Source organism: Halictus rubicundus, chromosome 4 (assembly GCF_050948215.1).
Source record: "Halictus rubicundus isolate RS-2024b chromosome 4, iyHalRubi1_principal, whole genome shotgun sequence".
Classification (NCBI taxonomy): Eukaryota; Metazoa; Arthropoda; class Insecta; order Hymenoptera; family Halictidae; genus Halictus; species Halictus rubicundus.
Window position 1 is genome coordinate 13,278,415 of NC_135152.1, and position 22,698 is coordinate 13,301,112.

Sequence of the window (22,698 nt, forward strand, 5' to 3'; positions counted from 1 at the left end):
TTATTTACCATGCGTGTATCTCCGTAAAAAAATTTGTTTTCAAAAATCTGACTTTGGCACATTCTGCCCGCACTATCAGGCTATACAAAAATAATTTTTTGATGAAAATCGAAAATTTATAAAATGGATTTTTTGCCGCCCTGGCACCACTGTGCGGCGTTGCTTCCGTGAAACAGGGTACAGTAATCCCATACGAAACGATATCTTTTATTTTTCACAGGGATTTTTTTCTGTTCTATCGTTGAACTATTTTCAAAGCCCCGCCACCCCCGTTTACTGCGGCTTGCCCCCTGTTTCTCGTGTTGAAGAAATGGGCGAAAAATATAGAACGGAACGGACCGAGAAAGGGAACGTCGCGTTTCAAAGGTTTCGCCAAAAGGGCATAAAAGTCGAAGGAATGGGAAACGAATACAAAGAACAAGGGGGAAGAGAAGAACGGAATATAGCTTCGCGAGTACGCATTATGGACTACCAAACTGCATTTGGCACGTCTCCAGAAGCATACCACGGCAAACCGTCGCGAGGATTGTCCTATTTTGAAATCATTACCACGCTGTAGACTACCATTTTTACCCGTTCGTTCCGCCTGAAAGGGTAACCCAGGCGAACACGTATCCGTAGGACTGTGTAAGTACGTTCGATTTACCCTGATTTCCAGGTAGACGCGCATCGATATCGGCTCCTACAAATTTTACGTACCGTTTTCCCGGTGGCAAAGATGTTTCGCTAGCGGAGAACATACAGGTATGTACGACACGTGTGCACGTGTACATAGAATATATATATACCGTGTACATATGTGAATACGTAGCGTACGTTTTTTTTTTTATCGTCGCGTGTAAAAGATTAATAGATGTCGAGATTAGATGGAAAGAGGGCCTGAGGGGTAGAGGGAACGAAAACGAGAGAGGAAAACCAAGAAGCGGGATCGGGATCGCGGTAAGGGACGAGGAGGGGAGGGAAACTATGGTCGAAGAAACAGTTTCATTACTTTCTTTCCCCGATCCCCTAAGAAGGATATTCTTTCGAGAGGGGAAGCCAGAAGACGAAACGGGAATAACCATTGAATTCCTCGAGACGCGGGGGAAACCTAAGACGCGCAGAACCCTGGGAAGGGAGTTTAGCCGACACACCCTCCTCGAGTTCTTTCCTTCTTCGAGCGACCGGCTCTCGTCTAAACTCGTAGGAAAAAAATAGCAACGTTTTCTAGAGTAAATAACATAGCCATAGCCCGTAGAGCGTTACCCCGGAAAGAATCGATGATCCTCGCCGCGCCGCGCCGCTTCTATTTCCGTTTCTACACGGTTTTCCATTTGCTTTTAGATGTTTTTCTCGTTTCTCTCGATTTATATGACTTTACCAAAAATAGCGATACCTAATGGAGGGAACTTTGTCGCGTGACCCCACGGCTACAGTTACAGTTACAGCTACAGCTACAGCTGCAGCTACGAGCACAACCGCAACCACCCCCTGGCCCTTCGGCGCCCTTCGACCGGGCCTCGCTGTTTCCTCTGTCTCTCCGACCTCGGAAGAAATTGTCTTGCGAAGCGGGGCTATCGATCGTCCAGTTTCTCCCTCGCAAGCATCGCGGCGCACAGGCGTCTGTCGATACGATACGATACGATACGATGCGATACAGGATACGTTCGAAAAACGAGAAAAAAGATCGATCGCCGTACGGATTCGGCCTATTTCATCGCATCGAGGAATACAGTAAGAAGCAGAACTGATTACACACTATTTGAAACGGCATAACTTGTTTCAAATTAGTCCAAACAACTTTAGCGTTTTTGAGAAGTTATTAGGTTGGCAAGAGAGTAATTTCGGTATTTTTGGGTGAAATAAAATCCAATTGTTTTATCAAAGCAATGAACTTTAATCAAGAAAATATTTTCCATCTTGTTCTATGATCTTTTGCCATCTTTCTGGTAGCTTCATAATTCCGCGCTCATAAAACTTCTGATCCTTCTCGGTGAAAAACTGATCCAAGTGCGATTTCAGACCATCATCATTAGTGAAAGTTTTACCATTCAAAGAGTTTTGTGAACTTCGGAATAAATGATAATCTGATGGTGCAATGTCAGGGCTATATGGTGGATGTGACATCACTTCCCAACCAAGCTCCAATAACTTTTCACGTGTTACCAAAGATGTGTGTGGCCTAGCGTTATCATGGTGGAACACGATTCCTTTGCGATTTGCCAATTCTGGCCGTTTTTCTTTGATTGCTATGTCCAGTTTTGTTAGTTGTCGACGATAAACATCTGAATTAATGGTTTGGTTCCTTGGAAGAAGCTCAAAGTACACAATACCTTTGTAATCCCACCAAACTGACAACATGATCTTCTTTTGGTGCAATTCAGCTTTCGGCGTGGTTTGGGCTGATTCATCACGCTTGGACCATGATCGTTTTCGAGTTGTGTTATTGTAAACAACCCATTTCTCATCACGAGTGATGATTCGCTTCAGAAAAGTGTCGATTTCATTTCGTTTGAGATGCATATCGCACATGTTGATGCGTTGCGTTAGGTGAATTTCTTTCAATTCGCGTGGAACCCAAATATCGAGCTTCTTAACGATTCCGAGACTTTTTAAACGATATTCTGTAGTTGTATGCGAGGCATTTAACCTGTCTGCAATCTCTCGGACAGTTATATGACGATCCGATTCAATAATGGCTTTCATTTGGTCATCATCAACTTCAGATGGTCGACCAGAACGTTGGTCGCCTTTAAGTGAGAAATTTCTAGAACGGAATTTTTTAAACAATTCTGGCACGTGCGTTCTGTTAAGCAATCCACACCATAAACTTCACATATATCTTTGTGAGTCTCGGGCAGCTTTTTTACCTCTACGGAAATAAAAAAGCAATATGTGCCTATAATGTTCGTTTTTGCACTCCATGTTCAAATTGACACAGAACTAACAATTTTAATCAAAATTACGTGTAATTTGCTTCAAAAGTAACCTAAAAGATGCAGTTATGAAATGTCAGAAAGAAAACAAATGCAACGTTAACAGAAGCCAATCAAACAAAACATAAAGCCGTCTATTAGTGAAAACCGAAATTACTTTCTTGCCAACCTAATAGAAGGATTAGTTTATTAGACGAAATGTAAAAAAATTTAATTGGTCGGAAGAGCAAAAGAAATAGTAAAAGTTGGTTCTTTCAGGTTTTTTATCTGAGCCTGTATTGAAAATTTAAAAAATGTGTTCTATTGACTCGAATAAATTGTATTCATGCTGAAAATTTCATGGATATTGGTTACTCTGTTTACGAGTTATAAACGATTAAAAGTGGGAAAACTGCAATTTTTCACGAGTTTCGAGTAAAAATCGCACTTTTAATCGTTTACAACTCGTAAACGAAGTAACCAATATCGGTGAAATTTTCAGCAAGGATATAATTTATTCGAGTCAATAGAACAGATAACAAAGCTGAGACAAAAAAGCTGAAGAAACCAACTTTTACTATTTCTATTGCGACTCCCACCAATTCAAATTCTTTTCAAAAATTTGTCACACCTCCTCTAATAAATTAATCCTTCTAACTTCTCAATGACATTCAAGTCCAATCAAGTCTATTCAAGTTCTATTCTATTCAAGTCTATTCGATCTAATTTGAAAAAAGTCAATCAGTAATCAGTTTCGCTCCTTACTGTAGATCCGTACGAATCGCTCGTTGCACCGAGTCGTAGAAACCTAATTGTATTTTGTAGAAGCGTCGGAATCGATTGGTTTTCACGAAATCTCGCGAGCCTATGAGAAACGACGAGCGCGTCGAGAAGCGGGAGAGGAGAAAAAAGCAAAAAGCACAAAAGAAACAGGAATACGTTGGAGAAAGTCAGGAATCCCGTGTGCGACTCGACGCTCGAGTTTTCTTCGTTGTTCGTGCGGCTTGCTTTTCATCCAAGAAAATCAAGCAGTGAGAGAGCCACGTTATAGTCGTGTTCCGAGGGTAGAGGAAAGCAGAGCGATTTTCCCGGCATTGTTTCGAACCGCTTCGGATGTTCCCGTTCCGAAATAGAACAGTTTCGTACTTCTTTTCCGTGTAAAAGATCGTCCACGTATACCTGCGCATACGTCAGCGGGACGACACGTTTTTCCAACGAAACGAAGCTAAACGAATCGATATCGAGAACCGACGGGCGAAACGTTTATTATAAAACTTTTTCGCCGAGGTATTTTTATACAAGTCGTTTCTTGTAGCCGGTATCGCGGCGAAGTTCGATGAGTTTTGCGATCGATGGATTGCTGGATCCGTTTTTTATCGAATACTTCGATCGTTAAAGATTTTCGAAATAAAAACACGCGAATATCGACTGCGCGTACGCGTGTGTGAGCGTAAGCGTGTATAAAATAAATAGCATGTAATACATACTACATACATACGGATGGTATATAGGGCGTAGCGCGGTACGCGATTCTATTATAATGGAAAAACTATTGTATACCACGTGTAACTTTACAGTTTCGTTTAACGTCGCGTCGCGTCGGCGGAACTCGGCCGTGTTCGGAACTTTCCAGCCACGAAAATGGTACAACCACCGATACATATCTGTTGCGTAGAGTTCGATCGTGTCGTTGCTTCCCGTACGGTTATGTGTACTTGTAAATACCAATAATTGGTGTTTCGAGTCGCGTTTTTTCAAATTTCGAGGATCCTACGTGTGCACATTCTACATACGGTCAGACCCATAAGTATTCGTGCGCTCTTAAAAATCGCATAACTTTGTCAATATTGGGCTATACTACTTGAATTTTTTTGAGAAGTTAGAACTATTGGATCACTACAAAAATTGCAATTGGTCGAAAGTGCAGAGAAAATACTAAAAGTTGTATTTTGCAACTTCTTTATGTGGACATGCATTGAAAATTTATAAAGTACGACTTGTAGATGAATTATACATGTTCTGAGAATTTCGTCAGAATCAGTGAACGTTGCAATGAGCTGCAGATTGTCGAAAATGATCACATGAATTCCCTGAGAAGGCAAAAATTCTGCGACTTTCGCTCTTAAGTTTTCATCGTTAAACGTTTGTAGCTCGGTGCAATATTGACCGATTTAGATGAAATATTCAGAATATGTATAATTGATACAGATGCACAAAACGTACTTTTTAAAATTTGAATATAAGCTCGCATAAAAATGTGCAAAATACAACTTTCAGTTCTTTCTCTGTAATTTCGACCAATTGCAGGACAAACTTGGAGGACTACTCAATATCACACATTTAATTTTTTCAGTTTTTATTTCATTAAATAACTTACTTTGATTTTATGGAGTTTTTGAGGTTTCCAGTTTGGCAGTCAAATTGTTAATCAAACATTTTTCTCGCGTTATGTAGTGATCGAATTGTTGTAAATTCTCAAAAAAATTCAAGTAGTATAGTCCAATATTGACAAAGTTATGCGATTTTTAAGAGCGTACGAATACTTATAGGACCGACTGTATGTATCGTACGTACTAATGTTTTAAACGCTGATCAAACAACATATCGTTTCGAGGAGTCGAACGAGTCGGAACAACCGGGTAATTGTGATCATCGAAATGTAAGAGGTGAAAGGTGAACGGTGAAAATGCTCGATAGGTAGTACGGTAATGTTTTCCCAGCACGCGCGACAGGCGATACGCGACACGCGACACGCGACAGACGTTTCAAAGCATCGAAGCATCATGGACGGTGTTTGTCTCACGTGGACCAGTTCTTTTCGATCGACCAACGAATCGATCGACCTATCCCAAGACGAACAAATCGAGTCAAATCGTTCGATTATCGGCTCCGCACGGTGATGCAAAACTAATTCGGAAACTGTGCGCATATCCTCTCAGCGGGAAACCGTATCTTCGAAATTAGTCCAAATGGGGAAAATGTCAAATGTAACCAGAATAAACGGCGCAAGTCTTTCTAATGGAACTCGTATTTTTAGCTAGCCTAGTCGACGCGCTTTCTTCCTCTCTGCAAAACAGTATAGCTAATTAATATTACATTAAGATTAATCGAAAAGCTGTCGCGATAAGGTGCTTATACGAAAAGTGCACCGATGAAAGTTGATAAAGTGGATCGCGGAACATGCGACTCGCTTTAAAGATATTTATACAATTTGCCGTGGTTGCGCGAAACACCCTGTACGCGTACACGTAGACGTAAGTAACGTACACGTGTCCGTGCGCACACGCTTCGATTCCGTTAAACGTTCGTTATACTTATCTACTGCTATAAGCTAACTGTCCGAACGTCGATACGAATTTGGAACGTCGTGCGTCGAATGGATACCAGGATCCTGCTTTGTAACCGTGTACAATCATTTCTTTATATATGTCGCCAAGACCTGGATGATAAATGTCGCGGAATTGTCCCCACTACCGCGGGGTACACCCCGTGAGGGGTATGTCTCGTATGGCAAGACCGTGTTGTGGACATATATCGAGAATTCGCTATAAGAAATGGAATTTCTTTTTTTTTTAAGTCGAAATTAAATGTAAAATTTAAATACTGCACCAACCGATTGTTCTTTCGATTCGCGAAATACGCTCCGAATCTAACGACAATTCGATCTTGCTTTGAGCGTCAAACGAGAGAAATTGTTCGTTCCCGAACGTATTTGGTTTATCAAACGGAATCGTATTTCGCGGCAGCGTTCGGTCAACGCTTGCTATCGTCAACATATCAACGGTCGCGATCGCAAAATCTGTTTGTCGATTTTGGCCCAGCGTTATCGTTCCGTTGCGATCGCTGCAAACTTTCCGTGTATGCGCACACTCGTATGTACATACCATGCGAGAGGATCGAATTAGTTTGAACGATCGCGACCATACCGATGACATCGATGAAACCGATCGGAGGTGCACGCTTGTCGCTCGTCGAACCGAGTCGATTCGTTTGCAGTTTACAGCGAAAGCAACATCTGGTTGCGCCCTCTTTTCACATTTCATTCGATGAGGATAGCTGAAACGGATGCAAAGTATATACATACGTAGAATGTGCTACGAGGCAATACTGCAATCTGAAAACGTACGGTACTGTATGTATAGTGACTCCAACTAATGTTCGTACGCTTTTAACACTAGGTTTACGGAGCACTGGAAGTGAATATTTTACATTACTTTATAATAATAAGAAGAATGTGTCTATTCAAGTTTTTTAACCGTCTTTTAGATAATATATACCTAAAGAAATAAATTTGTTGAGTAATTCCACGTAGGTGGATCTTCACAATCTCAATAATCGTAAATTAAAAATATTAGAATCTAGTGTTAAAACCTAGTGGTAAACCAAGTGTTAAAAACCGCATAACTTTGTCAATATTGGACTACTTGAATTTTTTTTGAGAAGTTAGAACAACTGGATCACTACAGAAAGCGAAAAAAATTTTTTACAAAAATTGCAATTGGTCGAAATTGCAGAGAAAATAGTAAAAGTTGTATTTTGCAACTGTTTTATGTGGACTTGCATTGAAAATGTAGAAAGTACGACTTGTAGATGAATTATACATATTCTGAGAATTTCATCGTTAACAAGTTTTCATCGTTAAACGTTTGTAGCTCCGTGAAATGTTGACCGATTTCGATGAAATATTCAGAATATAATTAATACAGATGTACAAAACGTACCTTTTAAATTTTTAGTATAAGCCCGCATAAAAAAGTAGCAAAATACAACTTTCAGTGCTTTCTCTGTAATTTCGACCAATTGCAATTTTAATCAACCATTTTTCTCACGTTATGTAGTGATCGAATTGTTTTAACTTCTAAGTCCAATATTGACAAAGTTATGCGACTTTTAAGAGCGTACGAATATTAGTTGGAGTCACTGTACCTAGTACAATTCCCAACGGTTCGATTCGGTTCGCTCGATCGTGTTCGATGTTCGTCGATCTTCCTGCGAATGTATTGGAACGGAAACGAAACGATCAAAATCGAATCCGATAATTTTTAACCATCAATTTTGAAAGGCAGCACGTACGAACGGAAAAGCGTGTAAACTTGAAATGCAAAGACGCGTCCTCGACCTCGTACTCGATACAGGCATCGAGCGAATTCAACACGCTCTATAGAAATATGTAATCGTACCGTGTATGTATATCTAGATTATTTTCGTTTCGAGCGGTCCGTTTGATTCGCTGTATAACGACCAACTAGAGAATTTTTGCTGCATCCGGAGCTCGCACGGTTTACAATTGAGAAAAGTGGAAAGAGGCGAAGCGGAAAACGAAGAAAATACGAGCGGAGGGTATATTTATCGGTGAATCGCTATATAGAGCGATATCGATCGCGACAATCGCCCTTTTGTTAACCCCCACTCGCTCTCGTTCTCGCTCATACCTCCTCCCCCTCCCCCATGGACGGTTAACGCGTTTCCAGATCCGTGCATGGAAACGAGACACCGTAATGGAAGAAGCACGTACACGTTTCTATTGCGCTCGTTTTCGGTAAACCGTCGAGCGTATCGATTCGTCGAAACGAATCGCGCTAAACCGAGCGCAGAGTCGCCGGTCGCCGGTCGCTGGTCGCGGTCGCGCTCGATGCGATCAGCTAAGAAACATAGACGCATACATACATGCTCGCTATCAATTTGTTTGCTCCGGTATCGAGCAGTTTTGATTTCTTTCCGTTTCGATCGTCGCTTTCCAATAAATGTTCGGATAACGTCGGTGCGACGGATAAAAAAATAAAAGAGCGCAAAAGATACGTTCAACCCTTTGCACTCGGCGCTATATTCATTCTAAAACTAAATTTTCCTTCCGTCATAGAATATTTCCATTTTATTCATACGAAACTGATCCGATTTCCACATATGATATTTGAATGTTTAGTAATCTATTAAATACAAATTTTGTAATGTAACAAATAGTCCGTAAAATTTGCTCGTAATTTCGTTGAAATAATGCCGCAATAATTTCTAGTGGTGCTTCAGAGTCACCACTCGAGTGCAAAGTTAACACTAGGTTCGTGAACACTAGGTTCACGGAGCACTAAAAGCGAGAATTTTGCGTTACTTTCTAAAAATAACAAGAACGTGCTGCCCACATTTTTAGCAATATTTTAAAAATACTACATACCTAAAGAAATAATATCATATCGTATAGGCATCCTTAGAATCTTAATAATTTTAGATTAAAAATATTAGAACCCATCATCTTGACGGGTCCCGTGAACCTAGTGTTAAAGGCGAGGAGGAACGGGGGTGAACTTACCGTGAACCGTGGTAAGGGCGAATACTGCTATCGCGATCAGGTTTCTTAGCCACTCGTTGCGCATCTTTTCTCTCGGTGTCCAAAGATTTCGGGATGTCGTGAATCACGAACGAGACCCTTCGCGGTTGCTCGAGGATTCGGATGCTATCGCATTCTGTGTGTTTACGAGTGGAGGAAATGCTAGGCGGTGACGGCAGTGTTGGCGGTCGTCGATGCGAAAACCGAAACAGAGCCGAAAAATAGTTTCGCGGTTAAACGGAACTCGGAACTCGAAACTCGGAACTCGGAACTCGGGCCGGCGAACAGAGCCGACGACGACTACGCACACTTCGATCGCTCGAATCGGCCGAAAAGGCAACCGAGGTTACACCGGTAACGGATAGCACCCGCGAGAGGATTCCACTTTCGAGTTTGGGGCACAGAGCAGCTTTCCGGGCGAGAGGCGTATCTTTCGAGATGACACTCGCGGCCGCCTCATTTCCATGCCATTACACGTTACCACTAAAATACGCGTACGCATGTACGTACAAAGATCGGTGATGATGTTGCTGCTGATGCTGCTGCTAACGCTCACCCACACCCACATCCACATCCACGTCCACATCATACCGTAAACCCACCCACGCGAACGTACAACGTATTCGCCATTACGTGTGGTGGCTGGACTCGGTGTTCGCGAGACCGTACGTGTACGAAGGGGTACGTGCACGCCCGAGAGTTCGAATATATTCTCTCGCGTGCGGAACAACGTAACGTTAATGCACCGACCGTCGACCAATCACCACCAATCCCATTCTTATCGGACAAAACGAACGACCGCTTTCGTACGACGAACTTCTGACATCGACGAGCCAGGCGCGCGCGCGCGCGCGCGCGTGCACGCACGCACGCTCGCACACGCGAAATCCACACCTACGCACACCCGTATGCCGTGAAGAATATACGCGTGTAGACACCGACGACACGGAGATACACGGGAGGAGACACGCGCACACGATCTTACACCAGCTTACACCAGCTTGCACACCGATTCACGGGCGACGTATGCGCACATACACACGCACGCACACACACCGATGCCGTCGGCAAGAAGGCGGAACCACCACCGACGCACTCTGGATATCGTTCTTCCTAGTACACTTTCATCCTCTTTTCGAACGGGTACTGCTACTCTAATTTTTTCATCGATCCAAGACGGCGCGTCCTCATTGCCATCATACGGGAGTCGCAAAGTCGCAAACACCGATATCGAGAAGTGACAGATCGCGAAATATATGTATATAGAGAGGAAGAGAGAGAGAGAGAGTAGGAAGCTTCGTGTTAGTTTCTTCTCTCTATTGCCTCGAATCCGCGTTCAAACGATTCGTTTCGTTCCGTCGGAGAACGGCGTTTCTTCCGAAATCGATCTCTGCGTGACCGACCGTTGAACCGTACGCCGTTTCTATGCCTTCCGAACGACGATCATTCCTTTCCTCCGTCGCGGCATCTGCCATTTTCTATCAACGAGCACGCTTCGATCACGAAAGAGAATAGGACCGATGATACGCGCGTGTGCAGTCGAACGGAAAAAGTAAGAACGGGGAAATTCGAACGAGAGACGGAATCGCGAATCAACATACACGGCGACGCGACCGCGACGATCGAGTCACGACTGACGGTGACACGGTGACTGTGACGGTGGTGCAGCGCAGCGCAGCAGCGCAGCGCGGAACAAGAGCGAGCTCTGTAACACCACGCGGCTCTTCGGACGTGTTCGTGCGCTCTCGGTCGTGCTCGGTTTCGCTTCGGTTTTCGTCTCTCGGTTCTCGGTGTTCCCGGTTCCAGTTTCCCTATTCCCCGGGAAAATTCTATCGTAACCCAGACTGTATTCATCTTTGTTTTAACCGTACGCGTATAAAGCGTGCATACGTGTTTGTAGGAAAGTATGTCAGACGCGATTATTACGCCATGCAAAATCCAGCTATGCATCCCAATTTATGGTCTGAAAATTTTCCTGTCACGTCGTGGATCGAGGCGTGAAAATTGTCACGGGAATGCAACGGGAACAAATACACTACCGTCCATAAGTATTTGGACAGCTTTTCGAACGGAATAGCTTTTAAAATTAGTCCAAATGACTTGAATATTTTCTAGATATTAGACCAAGTAGAGAATGACTAAAGAAACGTTTTTTTAGATTGCAATTGGTTGGAATGATGTAAAAATGAAAAAATTATTTTTCAACTTCTTCGAGCCTATAACGATCATTTAAAAAATGCGTTTTGTTGGTTTCGGTAACTTTCATCGAAATCGGTCATCGTTGCAATGAGCTACAAACGTTTCAAGATGAGAGTTTAACACTAGGTTTACGGAGCACTGAAACTGACTATTTTACATTACTTTATAAAAATAACAAGAACGTGTGCTGCCCAAATTTTTAGCCATTTCTAACATATACCCAATCTTTAAATAACATATACCCAAAGAAATAAATTTGTTGAATAATTCCTCGTGGATGTGTCTTTAGAATATTAATAATTGTAAATTAAAAATATTAGAACCCGTCATTTTGATCGAGCTGCAAAAATTATAAGAAATGCAACATCATTTTTTAAGAGAACGGTTGAGATGCGACCCATGGTTTCTTTCACAAAGTTGACTGTTATGACCAGTAGAATACGATTAAACAAAAAGAAAATTGTTGTGTTTGACCTTGACTTTCAAGGTCAAGGTCAATTTTGCGGGGAGTTTATTTCAATTTCCACCAAATCTTAGGTGTAGAATCACGCTATGGTGGCCGTGACATATAATTTTTTGACACCCTGTACATGTTGCGGCTGCGACTGTGACAACGAGGGTAACCAAGATGGTGCGTCGTTCGTGGCTCGGAGCTCATCCCGCCGTGTTACCATTGGCCGGCAAATCGAACTGTCGGGGATGATGGGACGATCCCATTCAGAGAAGGGATGGGAAATAAGTACATGATGAAATGAAATGCGACGCATCGCAAGGTCAAAGTATCGCCAATGTCATTTTTCATTTATTCTGTGTTGTACGGCCGGGTTGATCGATTGTATGATAGAAACTCGATGTCCGAGCGTTTGTATACTTCCGATTTTTCTAGCGCGAGTCGCTGCGCTGCTGCCATGTTGATGTCCGATATCTGTATCGCGACTGTAACCGCTGATCGTCTGTACTAATGATCTCGTTTTTAGATTGGTACGAGTTTGGATTCCAACTTGTTTCCATCGAGGATTCGCTCGCTCGAAGGTAATGGGGAAAACAATGGATCAACGAGGAGTATATCACGAGGAGTATACACGTTCAGAATGCACGCATCAACGACACGCACCGTTTCAATGTACATTTTATGGAGACAATGATCGCATTGTACCTGTGGAAATTGTATCGATACAAGCGGGTGGGCGGGTGCGTACGGTGTCGATGCGTTTACCCTAAGTATGCACGGGTACGGGTGCGCTGCGAACGATTATATTATTAACGGCAATACGCCTACGATGCATTTCAGCGATACGCGGAATCGGGCCGATGTAAAATGGGAATCGATATTCGAATCGGCTCGAACAATGCGAACGAGACGGTAATGTAGTGGCACGGATCGAGTAATGGGAATAAAGGAAAGCAACGTCCACCTACGCCCTTTGACACCGGAAATTAATTGACTGATCAAACAATCGTAAACTTCCTTTCGTAAATAGCCGGAAACTAGACGGAAGTACTTAGGTGCGCAGCGTGGTAGCACTCGCATTTACGAGCAGGTACGAACACGTATCCGCGGACCGACCATTTCTATTTCTATTTCTATTTCTATTTCTATATCTCCTTGTACTTGTCCCACCATAACCGTACACAATACCGAGTGTCTCGTGCGACTCAAACGGCAGCTGCATCTTTCGGGGTCTTCGAACGCGAACAATTCGATGTAACGGTGCATCTGAAAATTACATTCGTTCGAGCAATTTTAACGTTTCTTCTTTTCCTTCTGTTTTTCAGTTTTCTTCATTTTCTCATTCTACACGTTTGAACAGAAAGTTTGAAAGCGATCCATTCGAACGTTCGTCGATGCTTGAAACGGTAGTTCGATGTGGTCCGAAGGACGTGGTCCTGTATGCAAGAAATATTCGAGGAGTTCCTGCAGTATTTGTCGGCGTGGTCTGTTAAAAAATTCGCCCACAGTTTCGTGAACGTTTCCGCAGGGCCGTCTGCACAGTATGTACCTACGCGATTACGATATCTGTATCGTTACGCTGTTGGCTGGCATCGTAATTGTAACTTACAAATACGGTATAGTATGTGTAGCACGCGTACAGAATACGTATGCACATATTTACGTGGAATAGGAAATGTTTCGAATAGCGCGTTGATCGATGTCGCGATGCCAACGCGTACATTCGTACTATTCTTTGAAATGTACGTACGCGTTACGCGACGATCACCACCGTGTAGTTTCTTAGTTGCGTAGTTGCATAATTTCGAGGACAAACTCGGAGGAAATGGAAGAAAGAATAGGAAAAACAGCAGAGACTGCTTACTTGAGCAACAGAGAGATCAGACCCTTGATTTCTGGATGCATCGCCAAGTACATTTCATTTTCGTTTCGAACCGTCGGTTTTCTTAGATTTAATTGTTTTTTCTGACGCCTGCTCAAGGCGCCGACATCGTAATTTTGCGAACCATGAGCCGGATCTTTTGGATGAAAGGCGCGACGCGCTCTCGGAAGCATGTCGTCCATTCGGCCGAGCGTGCAAAAAATCCTTTGTAAGTAAATTTTCTTTCGATTAACCGAGGCTAGACCGACCTGCAACAAACTGAATAACCTTTTCACGCCGGATACGACGTACGGCGACAGTACTCTGTTCTCGGCGAAAAATATCAAACGAAAAAACACAGCCGATTCACGGCTAAGCGTACACGCCTTCACTGAACCTATCACCGCCGGTTAAAATGACCGATTCCAGATATTTTAGTTTACAATTACTGAAATTCTAAAGATGCTTTCGTGGGAAATGATTAAATAGGTATATTTGGTAGAGCATGTGTTATAATACGAACTGCACAAAATTCAAATTTTAATCTTGTCATTTTTATAAGACAATATGTATCAGTTACTTTTAAGATCCGTCTTGGTCTTGATCCAACGGGTCCTAAGTCTGCGACTAAAATTGTCACATTTCATGCTCTGCAGTATCTATATTATGAATTCTGATTCCAGAAACGTGCTTCAAGTTTTCGCCTCTATTTCGCAGAGAATCAAGACAAATATAGCTCAATTTGTAGCTGGAGATATTTTCTAGTGCGCGCTGCTCTCGACATCATCCAGAAAACTCATCGAATGGCAGAAAAATACTTGGATTCCACGGCATGCACATCGTCAATTTTTGGCCTACTTCGAACGATAATATTATCAAATATCCGCATAATCTCGGCAGCTCCGGACCAGCGCGCACTAGATTGAACCTTCCTCTTCCGAATGAGCCCTTTACCAGCGACAAAATATTCTTATATAAGGACGAAAACTTGAGGCATGCAAAACCATTTTTTGACGGTAAAGTAGTCACTCTACCTTATCGCGAATCTACGAAGACCGGGCCCTCAAATCGAATCAATTCAACGATGTACTCGAGTTATTTGATTCAAGATCAACTTAGGAGAATATTAAATGTATCAGAGGAACTTCAGACCACCACAGATCACCGCAGAACACAATACAGACAATTCTCGATATCTGTCAACAACACTGGTCTTGTCAGCGTCATGTATCGTGCAAGGACGAAAACTTGAGGCACGTAAAACCATTTTTTGACGGTGAAGTAGTCACTCTACCTTATCGCGAATCTACGAAGACCGGGCCCTTAAGAATGTAACGAAAAAAAAACGCGTAAATCGGTAGATTAGGTTCCAAGGTAGTAGAGGTAGCGATGGTCAACGCGACGAGGGACCGGATGCGTAAGTCCGAAGATCGAGGGTATTCGAATGGGAAGGGGACCGCTGACCAACAAGAAGAAGAAAACGCTCGTTTTGTGCGTCGCAAAGCGAGATGGGAATCAACGAAGAAAATATCCAGAGGAGGGTAAATAAGGTGGGACTTGTGAGAAACGCTTAGTGTTTGCGTGTCTTCGATGCAGGGGCATCACCTGTCGCAACGAGAAAACGAAGGAACGAGAGATGTTCGAAAGGTTTCAAGCACGATTCGAAAGTTGCGAATCGATGGATATGTAAACGATGGGACGATACAGAAGCATCGAATCGAACATCTCTGCCCTAATCGCTGTAATTCTTCTACTCTACCCGAGCCTTGTCGCGGTGCAGTGTACGCGCAATGGCACGAAATCGAGGGAAGAGTTTTTCGAAAACTGCTGTTTCGACAACGTCGGCGACACGGACGATCGCCGATGCGACTCGTTCGACGATACTAACGGCACGTGGTCGACGATACCGTTCGAACACGATACGCTCGACAACGTGTCTCCGACACCATGTTGCACGGTCTGCGTTTCAAGTGAGTATCGCGGGATAGGGTAGGTTTTTCCCTCGTTTTCGAGTTACCATCACCTCGACTTCATCGACACCTAGCTTCAAAAAGGAAATATCAACCCTTTGCACTCGAAGCTATTTTAACTCAAAAACCAAATATTCCTTCCGACCTAGAATATTTCTCTTCTATGTATCCTTTTTTCATGTTATACATACAAAAATGGTGCAATTTACTCGTACAATACCGAAATGTTTAGTAATTCATCAAATACAAACAAAGTTAATAATGTGAAAAACATTTTGAATAATGATACAGCAATTTTCAGTGGCGCCTTACAATCGCCATTCGAGTGCTAACTCACCGACGGTCATTTTCCCGACAAATGGTTTCCTGGATACCGAGTTTTGCCGACAATGTTTACGTACAAACCATCAGTGGATGAAATGACTATTGGTGAAATAACTGTCGGGGAAATAACTGACGGTGATCTGAAAATGTCGGTGAGTCAATATTATCGACGAAATTAGGTGTCGATGAAATAATTGTCGGTTAGTGGACGGTAATTCCCTCGTTTTCTACGTGACGTACCATCCCAGCAACCATCTCTGCACCTCGACACGCGTGCGTAAATCGTTGCGTTGCGATCCGAAACGGAGGAATGCACTTGACCGATCGATCGCGCTTTATACTTGTTTCCCTTTTCGTTTTCGCTTTCGTTCTCGTTTTCGTTTGAAAGACTCTTCGTCGATCTACGTGTATACACGTATATCCGACGAACCTACAGCAAAATCGTAGAAATCAACTCGACTCGGCCGTTCGTTCATTTTATCGCCAGCCGACGATTTGATCGTTTATCCTATGATAAAACGCGAGCAAATAAACGGAGGAAAAAAAAGGAGAGTAGGAATCCCAGGGACTCGATTTCGCCTTAACCGAGTCGATTCCCTGTAACCTTTAGACTTGTGTTAGTTAGCATGATCAAACACCGATGTACCGCACCGTTTCGATTTCGTTTCGTGTACGCTCTACGCCGCGCCGTGCGTGTTTAACTCGTGCCATGCATACTATACGCATGTATATGCATGTACGTGCATGCGTACTATAGAATGTATAGAATATGCAAATTTCATTCGGATTCAACTCGTCGAGTTCGAGGAAACGATCAAGCGTTGACAAAGCACAAATATGTCGGATGTAATAACGTAGGAGTAAAAGATAGAAGTAGGATTAGGATTAGGATTAGGATTAGGATCAGATGCGAAGGATGGTACCGTCGCTGGAATAACAGTTGATTCGTTGATATCGGTTAAATACGACTATTCGATGCGTTTCAGAACAATTGGAATTCGAGGTGAAAATCGAACCGCAAGAACCAAGAAGAAGAAGAAGAAGCAACGAACGGAACCGCTTCGAGACGCCATCATGGACGATCCCGAGCACGAATACGAGTCCGAACCCGGACAGAAACACGAGTCGCGTTTGTGTGAAACTGTGTTCACCCCGGCATAGAAACGATGAAAATGTAGCGACTCGAGTTTCGAAGAAAGGAACGGCGAGCAACGGCGAAGAAGAGACGAGCGGGGTCGATCGGCGACGGTGCGACAGCGTGTTCGCTTCGTTAAACTTCTGGGGCGCAAACATCGTGGTATTCGCGAACGCGATATACATAATCCCGTACGTGTTGGTCGCGGTGATTTATTTGGTGGTACCGGGCCCGAACGTACGAGCGTTCAACCGAGTAGTAATATGTTACAACGTGACGCAGATCGTTCTGAATCTGATTCTGATCGGCATAGGAGCCTGCGATTTGTGCCACGTGCCGTTGCATCCGAAGGTTTACGTCGTCGCCGGGCTAACGTTGATGTTCCTGACGATATCCTCGACGTTCTGGCTTTTCGCGATTTGCGTCGACGTCATGCTGGCAATCACCAGATTCTCTCAGGAGTCGCGGGCCGAGTCGAAGTATCGTTCGGAGAGAAGAAAATTTCTGTTGTACGCAGGGTGTGCTTGGGGCGGATCCTTGCTGCCGACGATGATGGCTTGCGTCGCGGAGCTGTCCCCGCTGTTACCCGCATCCTCCCCGATCAGACCGAATTTTGCCAATTTCGAACACGGCCCGAACTTGCCGGTGATGTTCTACGTGCTCACATTTCCGGTTCTAACTTTACTCGCGAACACCTTCCTCTTCTGCTACGCGTCGTACAAGATGTGCTCGATACAGAGGTCGACGAAACTGGCCTCCTCGAGCTGCACCTACGAAGCGAACAAAGCCAGAAAGCGATATTTTCTTTACCTCAGGCTCTACCTGTTGATGGACGCACCGTGGATCACGAGCGCGCTCGCCGCCGCTTTCACCGATCTATGGCTATTAAAGTTTTTTCGAATGATTCAACCGATTCTCATGCTGTTCAGCATTCTACCGCCGCAAACGGTTACGCTTGTCTGCGGTTGCGGTTGCATTCGCGCTTCTACGCGCGGCCGCGATCTGGATCGAGATCGCCGACTTCCGAAATCGATGGCGACTTCAAAGGTTCCCGTGATACCCTAAACATCTGGGACTCTTGATCGATTGACTCGTCTAGAATCTTTCGGGGAATTAACAGTAGAAACATAGATGGGAGGCGATCGCGAATAACGCGGGCGAATTTTTGCAAGTATTATTGGTGTAGGAAAAAGTGGGAGCGTAAAATGTATTCTGTATTTTTGGACATGGTTCCCTAGACTTTAGTCTACATAGACTATGTGGACGATATAGACGCTTCGATTCCGCCGCGGCGGATACTCTCGCAAAGACGTTTCGAACGGTTACGACAAACTTTCGAAGCGATCGATGCTCTTTATACCGAGAAACGAATCCCCTACTCCAACGCGTAACCTAATTGCAAGAGAAGTTTAAGAGCTCGTCCGATTTCATGTACGCAATCGTGTACGAACATGAACTTGTCCAGCTATGCTACAATAGATCGGATCGGATCGGATCGGATCGTTGTCGCGCGCACGATAAAGTTACACAAATCGAGCGGTTCCTTGAAGTTCTCCTAGAGTTACTCGACTCTCGCGCACGCATAATCGAACACATCGACGAACAATACGCCGATAACACGATACATCTTAGCTGCTATTTCGCGATCTCCGCGCTTACCGCGACACCTAGATTTTCTTACCGAATTGCGTAATGAAACCAATTATTAGCTTACATTAGTATTAGCTGTCGAGCGATCCAGCTCTCGTAAACCGACCGCAACATATTACGTTCCTTTTCGGGTAGTTTTTTCTTGTCGCTTCGCAGCTTTGCAACTTATGGTTTATGGCTTACGGCTCGCGGCTTGTGCCCGAATCCAACCGATGTAATCCTACACAAAATTTAATCTTAACCCTTTGCACTCGAAGCCATTTTAACTCTAAAACGGAACATTTCTTCCGACCTAGAATATTTCCATTCTGTACAGGATGTCCCAGGTTTTAATGTTCGAACTTTGTCAGTATATTCACTAAATAAGAATAAAATGTTATGTAAACATAGGTCACATAGAGCCTTATTAAAAAGTTATAACAAAAATACGAAATACAAGTAATATAGGAATACTAACGGACTTGCTGCTATTACTGGCGAAAATTGCTTTCAATCCTATGTGACCTCAGATAGTAAACACAGCTTACATAAACACACTGAATGTAAATATTGCCGATCTATTTGAGCCAATGCTTGCAAGTCGGTTACTATTCCTATATTACTTCTATTCTGTATTTTTGTTATAACTTTCTGGTTTTTTTTTCATTTAGTGCCATAGAATATACTGACAAAGTTTGAACATTAAAACCTGGGACACCCTGTATATATTTTTGCATGCTATACATGCGAAAGTGGTGCAATTTACTCGTACAGTACTGAAACGATTAGTACCTCCAAATGCGAGGCGTTGCTATTGCGTACCGTCGAAATATTTCAAATATTCTACCAATTGATTCATGGCGATATTATCCTTCAAGGTCATCTGAAAGTCATTGTATAGCAGGTCGTTGAATTCGTTTCGACGTCGCCTACAATATTACGAAGTTAAAAATACCCAGTTCCATTAAAAGATATGACAGCGACCTTGATTTCTTGTTGAAAATCGATTTTTTTTTTAATTTAAAATATTTCAATTTCTTGTCGGTTAAATACTGATTAACTTCGGTAAGAAACATTCTTCTGTAATGACCATCCGAAGGGGCTGAAAAATCGTGGGGACTAATTCGCGTCGCACCCTGTATATAGAAGGGCAATATTCTAGGTCGGAAGAAATGTTTCATTTTGGAGTTAACGTAGCTTCAAGTGCATAGGGTTGAACCATAAAGCATCTTTTGTCCTTGTACTGGAGCACCGATTTCGATGACTCGTTCCATCTCCGTTTTCCTGGTGAGAAGCTTACCGACTTTGAGCAGACGCGTCTTCGCCAACGGGGACGAGCACGAGTTTTCGAAACAATGGTCTTCGAAGACCAAAGTGGCTCGATTCGATTCGAACGCAATCGATGGATGCGTGTCTCGGCTCTCTCGGCGACAAAAGTAGTACACTCGTCTCGAGTAACGAGTAAGTGTTTAGAGGGAGTAAGGCTAACATAAGATTCTATTCTTACGAAAGACGGCAAAACGATCGGTGGTCGTACTCGCCCGCATACTACGACAACGATTCCGACGTAAGTAAGCAAGTAAATGTCCGGTCGAGTACGCGTTGCCGATACATACAGCGGAGCCTGTGTTCGTGTCATCGTGGAAAAGTCGCGGGTGGGGTCAACCCGGGCCAGCCGGTATAAAATACACGCTACCAGAAAGCAACGACACGCAGTTGTCAAAGAAACGCATCCCATCGCACCTCATTGCATCGCATCGCATCGCATCGCCGTCAAAGCATTCAGCATCATGGACGCCAAAGTAATTTCAGCTTTTTCTTACCCTGTGTCTCTTTCCGCGATTTTTCTCTGTCGCAGATTCGACAAAGCACGATTAACGATTAATGCTGTACATTTAATTTTTTTTTCCGAATCTCTGTAGATTTTCTGTTGCCTGGTCGGTTTGATAAGCGTCGCCCGCGCAGGAATAATTGGGCAGAGCGCGGGACTCCTCGGCCACGCGGGAGCAACGGTCGCCACGGCCATTCCAGCACAGGCCACGGTCGTCAGGACCGAGAATTACGATCCGAATCCGCAGTACAGTTTCAGTTACAGCGTGGCGGACGGTTTAACAGGTACTTATCGTTGTCGACGCCGAGTTGTATCGAATTTCATTTTGTTCACCTGATAAGCAAAGATAAGAGAACTTGGTCTTGTTCCAGGTGACAACAAAGCCCAAGAGGAGACTCGCAACGGCGACGTGGTCCAGGGTAGCTACAGCTTGATCGAGCCGGACGGTTCGCGACGCGTGGTGTCGTATGCCGCCGATCCCATCAACGGTTTCAACGCTATCGTGCAAAAGGACCCCAGCATCACGGTGAAGACGGCCGTGAGGCCCGTTCTCGCGGCACGACCAACAGCCGCGTCCGTGATCGCAGCCGCGCCCGCTGCCACTGTCGCTGTTCGTCCGCAGGTTCGTTCTTGGTACCTTTCTGTTTCGAAAATCGAAACCGAAACTAATCCGGACAGATCTCTTGATCTACTCGAGCCAATTTGATATTATGTTGAATTAAACGAATCGAACGGTTTGGTCGCAGCTGCTGGCGGCAGGACCAACGTTGGCCACCACGAACCTCGTGGCCGCTAACGCCGGATTGCTGGGTCTCGGAGGACTCGGTGTCGGACTCGGAGGAATAGGAGGACTCGGGCTGCGACAAGGTTCGCTCTACGGTACGCAGGCTTTGCTCGCGGGTGCTGCTTACGGTGCCGGAGGCATCGTCAAAGTTCACTAAACTAGGCAACGCGACGCGAATTTATCTCGGCTGGGCTCCATCCCCTTTCTCTACCGCGCTGTTGGTTCCCTTTGCTCTGCTTTTCCTAATCATAAGCCTAATCGTTCCGTATGCCGTATCGCAATCGTTCGATATCGAATCGCTCCTCCTTTCTCGCGTTCTTCTTCTTCTACCTCTTCTACCGAGTTTGCCATCTCTTCTTCCGACCGATACTCGTTTCTTGCCGGAATCGTGTTCGTGTTCGGGTTCGCTGATTAGTTTCGTCTCGGAAAATAATCGCCCGCGGCGCGGCGTCGTCTGTAGCCGCTCGTGGGAAGTACGACGGAAGTCGGGTCGATGTCGGGAACGACCAAACACTGTTTCTTTCTCATCTTCGAGCATGAATTCGCGTATCTCCTTCACCGAGCAACGGGGAGTCCTCTACAATATATGCGATACATTAGCACGCAAATTGAAACGTTCGTCGAACGAGCAACGTTGAAATTGTTCTAGACTCTAGACAAGCATATGTGTATAAAGCCGTAGGTGAAATTCTGTTTGCGTTTGTATTCTGTGACACGTGATACTCGTAAGATGCTACATTTTCTATATCGAACAAAGACCAGAAGGATGTTAACGCTAATCCGTGGCAAAACGTTGGGTCTCGTAGAATCGTCGCTTTGCTATTTGCTCGCGAGATGCGGTCGCCGAACCATAGAAACAACCATAGGTACGCAAGAATAAAAAGAAAAAAAAAAAGAAGAACAATGCGCCAAGTTTCGTCGGTTCGGTTCTCGAGACGTGGATTCGTTCAACGACGCTGTGTTTCTAGAAAAACTGTCCAAACGGTACTTTCCAACGAGTAACGTTAACGTCGAAAAGAAAATAAATCATTTATTTAGCAACCGTTCTACCGAATCTTTCATCCTTAACACGATCCCGTACCGATAACGATGCGCCGACACCAACAAACGATTGAATGTTTGCGATCGATGTTGCAGAAACGTCCAAGTCCAGTGAAGCGCGTCGACGGCCAGCTAATGGAAAAATGGCTGTATTTGCCATTGTGCTTCGTCGCGTTATACAGTGTATACTCGAAAATTACGGACTCGCTGCGTTTTCTGGTTCAAAGACGATGCTCTGGAAATATTGCGAGCGCCAT

At 44.1% G+C, this 22,698-nt stretch overlaps 2 protein-coding genes across 2 annotated transcripts in view; one reads left to right on the top strand and one right to left on the bottom strand.

Annotated features, from left to right (window-relative positions):
- Positions 1-10,094, bottom strand: part of LOC143353509 (roundabout homolog 2) — a 46,916-nt gene extending 36,822 nt beyond the window's left edge. Inside the window, exon 1 of the mRNA XM_076786895.1 lies at positions 9,199-10,094. Coding sequence (XP_076643010.1) covers positions 9,199-9,262 — 64 coding nt within the window. The 5' untranslated portion in view covers positions 9,263-10,094. The remainder of the gene's footprint in view (positions 1-9,198) is intronic.
- Positions 10,095-15,100: 5,006 nt separating this feature from the next.
- Positions 15,101-22,441, top strand: LOC143353501 (uncharacterized). The gene is made up of 5 exons (XM_076786883.1): positions 15,101-15,697; positions 17,008-17,801; positions 20,708-20,900; positions 20,988-21,238; positions 21,363-22,441. Exons 1-5 carry the CDS (start codon positions 15,421-15,423, stop codon positions 21,555-21,557), a joined length of 1,710 nt encoding a protein of 569 aa, XP_076642998.1. The 5' UTR covers positions 15,101-15,420; the 3' UTR covers positions 21,558-22,441.
- The last annotated feature ends 257 nt before the right edge of the window (positions 22,442-22,698 follow it).

Excerpts from the sequence above, each read along its gene's own strand:
- LOC143353501 (XM_076786883.1), top strand. The coding sequence starts at position 15,421 with ATGGGACGATACAGAAGCATCGAATCGAACATCTCTGCCCTAATCGCT. Across the intron at positions 17,802-20,707 it reads AACACGGCCCGAACTTGCCG|ATTTTCTGTTGCCTGGTCGG; the intron begins GTGATGTTCTAC and ends GAATCTCTGTAG. Across the intron at positions 21,239-21,362 it reads CTGTCGCTGTTCGTCCGCAG|CTGCTGGCGGCAGGACCAAC; the intron begins GTTCGTTCTTGG and ends GTTTGGTCGCAG.